Source organism: Andrographis paniculata, unplaced genomic scaffold, assembly GCF_009805555.1.
Source record: "Andrographis paniculata isolate CXL003 unplaced genomic scaffold, ASM980555v1 Contig64END, whole genome shotgun sequence".
Classification (NCBI taxonomy): Eukaryota; Viridiplantae; Streptophyta; class Magnoliopsida; order Lamiales; family Acanthaceae; genus Andrographis; species Andrographis paniculata.
In genome coordinates, this window is record NW_026137600.1 from 2,333,700 (window position 1) to 2,339,686 (window position 5,987).

Consider the following 5,987-nt stretch of genomic DNA (forward strand, 5'->3'; position numbering starts at 1 on the left):
AATAAATAATGCTCTCTTCATAATGTTCAAGGGTGTCATTACTAATATTAAAAACATTTTATAATTTTTTTTTACAAATTTAATAGTATTATAAAACACTAAAAAAATATTCTTGTTATTTTCTTTTAATTTGCATTATATTTTGATTTATCACTATTTTTTTTTAATTTATTAATTATTTATTTATAATTTTTCAATAATACATTTCCTTATTTATTCATTTATTATTATTATCTTACAAACGGAGGCTGAATACTTTTATCGGCAATTATATTCGTATTCGTGATCTAAACCAACAGAAAGTTGCTGAAAATATATAATTGTATAAACTCCTGAACATGAAAATGAAAAAGAAAACGAAAATGGGGAAAACAGGTGAACCCTGATCGATCAGTCGGACAACCCAACGGAAGCTGTGGTTCTCGTCACCTACATTTTATTCTATGCCGACGACGCCCCATTCACCCATCGCCGACGTCTACCTCATCAGGTTAGTTAACCTGAATCAAACTTTTTTCCCCAATTTTGTTCACGCCAATTTTTATTCGAAGGGTTTGATTTCTTAAATATGCACATTGTTAGTACTTAGGTTTGCGCGTAGAGCTTTCCGTTTAACATGTATGAATGTTCATTAAAACTAGATCAATTTAGCTCCGAGGTCACTAATTTACAGGACATTTTGAGATTCTGAGTCATATTGCATTGTTTCCCTGGCCTGTTCTTGTATGAAACGAATCAGTGGACTTAGTATAGGCGCAAATTGGACATTTAAATCCATTTGGAATTATGAACTTGTTAATTAAGCCTAATTGTTACGTAATTTTCATATAGGTAATCCATATATACAATCAACGAAATTAGCAGACCTAAAAGTATTTTTATTCACATTATCAGCAGTGTTTAGTATGATTAGTTTTTCACAATTGCTTTTCTGACAGACACATTAGTTATTGTCATTACAACTTTTTCAGACTCAAATAACACCTTGATCCCTGCATGATTCATTCATGACACATAATTTAAATTTCCTCGATGTTGGATACATGGAATACATCAATAGATGTCAATGGTTTATATGTTTGGACAAACATGGTTAGTGGCAAGGAGTCAATGACCCAATGAATAACACTTGCTATGCTTACCACAAAAATGATTGCATAATAATATCTGTCTCGTACATAAGATTTTCCTTATCTTTGGAGGGTTGTCATATTAATATTACTATTATTATTAGTTTTTTTCTATGTATGCAGTGGAAAGCAGTGTGTTTGCTTTCTGCATACATCAGAATTGCCCTTTCTTTTCTTCTTCATTTTTCAATCTGAATTTCAATTGGGTGAGTTTCAATTTTGTTTTGTTTTCATTTGCTTGCACCAGATTTGCTTGTGCTTCATCCTACTTGGACGTATCAGCCTGTGCTGCTTTAAGTTCTCATCCTTGATCACAATGTGATGTATCAGTTCCTCCAAGTTCATTTTCTTTTCTTTGTGCTTTAAATATTTTTGGTAGTCATTCCAATCTGCAACTCTGTCGTGTACTCCTAGCAGTTTAATCTTCATACCCTTCAAATTCTCCAAAAGCTGGAAGTATTCCTTTGAAAATTTCCAACCATTTGATGATATCACCATTAGTATAATTTGCATCCATGAATCCCTTATTGCTTTTGCCTCTTTTTATGCTACATACACATCAAACAACTCATCTCAAATTATTGAGATGGTCCCATGACTCCTGATTGATTTCAGTGTGCATGATTGATAAACCCAATGGTACACTGTCTTGGATATGCCTCTGGATAGCAGGTGCAGATCTGGATTATAGTTTAGCTTGAATTGGAAGGACAGACAGCTATGGATCAGCTGCCCATGGTTAGATTCTGAGCAGATATACACCCTGTGGCAGCTGGTCGTTGGCAGGCGGCGCTGGGTATGCATCAGTCGACGGGAGTGGACGAATACCCCATACCCCTACTTCTCACAACATAATGTATATGGAAATCAGTTCAATAATGAAGTGTAAAGCTTGATAGCAATGAGCTTGAAGTATGATAACACTAACGGAAAAAGGAAGTCTATGTTTGGTGGCTAGTATGGTTGTGCTCTTCTAGTTCCTTTACTGAGCCAAAACCTTTCATCCCCACAGTTGTTGAAACAGAGCACAGAACTACCTGTGGCACTCTCCTAGGAGCATAAGTTATTCACATTGTCTGAATAATTCTTCTAAGCACTTGGATATGTTAGACCTTCCTTTTCCTTGACTGTGCAAGGAAAATGGTGTGGGTCGAATATCCAACCCATGCCATTTTCTGCACCAGAAATATTCTACATAGCACTTGAGGTCTACTTTTTTAATATTTCTTATTAATTAAATTTCATCTCTTTTAATTGATCTTTTCTTTGTATTTACAATGAAAGCTGCAGAAAATTGTAAGTATATCTTTGTATTTCATTTTTTTCCATTCATTTCTTTTTTCTTTGATGAGAATGTAATAACTTAAAATTAGGTGCAGGTCCATAATTGTTTCGAGGAAAGAAATATTAGAAAAATTATCTGTGTGATCTAGGATAGTCTCATGGTCTGAAGGATTCTTTTGGAAGTTTGAGCACGTAATTGCTTGTAAGAAATTACATTGAGCAAAGGGCTTAGGTAAAATATGACCTTTGGATTTCTCAGCATGAGAAAAATAGAAAAAAGAAAAATTGAAAAAAAAAAAAAAAAAAAGAAGCTAGAATGATTTGTCAATTCCATATTAAAGTTTGAAATTTATTTATGACAATGAGAAGGAATATTACAAAAACTAGTTGTGTGATTGTATGCAAAAGTAGTCTTGAATATCTTGTGCTTAGCTGTTCTGTTGTATTTGTTTGATACTTGGTTGATGATTTGGAGGGAATGTAAACATCTCACTCTGAGTGAAAAAAATAAGAGTCTTTTTGTAAGTCATATTGTTATATGTCATATTTTGTTTTAGAAGTACTGATAGCATGATTACTTAATTATTTAATGTAATTATCTATAATTTTAAAAAAGTATTAATAAATGTAATTGAAAATTATATTTCAAAATAAAATTTTCATTATAATGTTATGGATTGCTTAAAGTCCATTTTACCTCCATGTGGTTTAATAATTGCTAGATTTCTAATTTCCTACAAATAATAAAATCACCATTATTAGTTAAGGGATTGCTTGAAACCTGTGTTTAAAACTTTACACAGAACCTCTCATTTGTTAAAACTTAATGGAGGGTATGCTTGACCGCAACTAAGGTTCTACATTTTGACAGTTTACTTTGAGTTGCAATACAAATATATATGTTTTCAAGGTTAAGGTTGTGTAGAGTTTTACTGAACACAAACAAATCTCAGCTTGATTTCTTAAGCAGACAAGAGAATAGCATTTTTTACTGTATCACTTGACAGCATGATCAAATTACCCTTTTGGATTGACAGTTTCAATTTGGTCATGATCCTAATTATAAGGTTTTATAAGGTTCCTAATGATAATGGTGCATCTCAGACTGTGGAAATATAAGTGTAACTTTTGTCGGTAACATATGTTACTAATCATTCACACCACATACTTCATCCCCTGTATTCTTTTGTGCAGCATATGGCCTTTAAGTTGAAGTCCTTTCCACTATGTACTTATTGCATCAATGGTCAGATATAGATTTGGTTTGATACATATTGTCCTTTGCCTATAACTATTCTTTCTAACTTCTGCTGATTTCCAGGAACTCCATTCATAATGCATTTTAAAGACGAAATTGTATCTTGGCTTTCATCACTAGCACCTGCTGCATTACAATCAGTTCAGGTCTGACATAAATTCTACCCAACTTATCCAAGATTATCGTTCAATGAGATTGGAGTGAATTGGTCTTGTTTGATTCCTTTCGACAAAATGATGGAAATCCTCAGCTTCACAGAATGGCCACATTTATTGCAATATCTCTTTGTCGTTATCTTTTTTCATGGCTCTGAATATATTCTAGCAGTTGCGATTCATGGGCAAAACCATGTACACCTGAATTCTCTTCTAATAAGCTCACACTATGTCTTGGCAATGACATGGTCCTTAGTAGAGTACTTTGTCGAGGTTTATTACTTCCCTGGTCTGAAGGAGCTCAGGTTAGCAAACAAAACTGGTCTTGCGATGGTAGTAATTGGTGAGATTTTACGTAAGTGGGCTATACTAACTGCCGGTAGGTCCTTCACCCATCTCATAAAGATATATTACGATGAACAGCATAAATTGGTAACTCATGGAATCTATGCGCACATGCGGCATCCGAGTTATTGTGGCTTTCTCATCTGGGCTGTCGGCACCCAGTTAATACTCTGTAATCCACTATCAACCCTTGCATTTGCAGTAGTTGTTTGGTGCTTTTTTCGACAGAGAATACCGTATGAGGAGTTCTTCTTGAGGCAGTTCTTCGGTCCAGACTATGAGGAGTATGCTAGACGGACACCTTCTGGAATTCCATTCATCAAGTAAATTTGCTTCCCCTTTATTTTACCGTATCCGATTATGCCTATTGATAGATAAACAAAGCTTGCTTCTGTGTTAAATGTTTTCTCCATGCTGTTTGTGATGACATTGACACGGCCATGTTCCGGTGAGTCACATGCTAAAAAGGGTTCACAGAGATTATTGTTGCTTGTAGAAATAGAGCTGCTGAAAATCCATGAGAATTTTGATGAGAAATAGAGCAGCCATAACTTAGCTGGAAATTTACCTCCAGCTATAAGGCTTCTCGATCCAATATGTTTGTTTGTATTATTGTGTTAACAAGGGATCCGGAATTCCGAGTTAAGGTTACTTTTTCAATGTATAGTTCGCTAAGGGTTGGTTTTGTTTTGTTGGCAATGTCCCTCCATCTGTACGACTTCTCGATCCAACGTGTTTAGTTGTATTTTGTTGGCAATTGAACCTCGGATCGCCTTCCAAATAGTTGGTTTTAAGTTGGAATTTTGGATTACATAGTAACAAAGCTACGGTGTCCATATTGATATTGATCGTGATCGTGATTGGAATTTGATTTCGAGATGGATATCATCTTCTAAGGGGTGTATTGAATATTGTCCGATATTGAAAAATATTAGAAAACTCTCCTTCCGTATAAGAGTGAAAGGCTACTTCACTTAAAATCCAATTTGTTCTAATTTTGAACTTGGAATCCCTTCTTTAATACATTATTTTAGTTTAAATAGATGTTTCTTAAGTATTAGTATTTTGGAAATAGTAAGAAATTTGATATTTGATGTGATGCTGTAGGCCAACTCTAACACATTCTTCTATTTTCTCTAATTTTTCTTTCAAATTTTTCTTTAAATTTTAACTTCACTCCAACTCACTTTATTTTTTCCTCTAAAAAGAATATTATATTCTTTATTTTTAAACAATTACATAATTTTTAGGGAAAAAATTATTTTTGTTTCAATATAAATAAAATTCATTAAGTTTGGTCTCAATATAACCAAAATTCATTATTTTTTGTCTCAATATAAAAATCCTACAATTTTGGCCTCAATGTAACCAAAATTCTATCGTTTTGTGTCCCAATATAATTAAATCTTATCTTTTTTGTCTCACTGTCAACAAATCGACGGAAAATGCTTATGTGAAAAGAAATCAAACCTTATATTTATATTTGAAGAATTTTCACAATCTTGCAAGTCCATGTCAGCATTTTTCGTCGATTTGTTGACGGTGTGACAAAAAATATAAGGTTTGATTATATTGGAACAAAAAATGATGAGTTTTGGTTATATTTGGACCAAAATTATAGGATTTTTATATTGGGACAAAAAATATGAGTTTTGGTTATATTTGGACCAAAATTGATAAGATTTTTATATTGTGACCAAAATTAATAAATTTTAGTTATATTGGGATCAACATAATTTTTTCCGTAATTTTTATTCAACTTTTATCTATTTACGTATTAATCTCAAAATTCTCTTTTCAATAAATTCAGAGACA

At 33.0% G+C, this 5,987-nt stretch overlaps 1 protein-coding gene across 4 annotated transcripts; it reads left to right on the forward strand.

Annotated features, from left to right (window-relative positions):
• Positions 1-314: 314 nt before the first annotated feature.
• LOC127261641 (protein-S-isoprenylcysteine O-methyltransferase B-like) lies at positions 315-5,009 on the forward strand. 4 transcript variants are annotated; one of them, XM_051289925.1, is made up of 4 exons: positions 315-490; positions 1,378-1,448; positions 3,609-3,660; positions 3,736-5,009. In XM_051289925.1, exon 4 carries the CDS (start codon positions 3,906-3,908, stop codon positions 4,497-4,499), a length of 594 nt encoding a protein of 197 aa, XP_051145882.1. In that variant the 5' UTR covers positions 315-490; positions 1,378-1,448; positions 3,609-3,660; positions 3,736-3,905; the 3' UTR covers positions 4,500-5,009. The 4 variants fall into 4 exon arrangements, with proteins under 4 accessions (XP_051145882.1, XP_051145884.1, XP_051145883.1 ...); XM_051289927.1 differs by lacking the exon at positions 3,609-3,660; XM_051289926.1 differs by lacking the exons at positions 1,378-1,448; positions 3,609-3,660 and adding an exon at positions 1,803-2,337.
• The last annotated feature ends 978 nt before the right edge of the window (positions 5,010-5,987 follow it).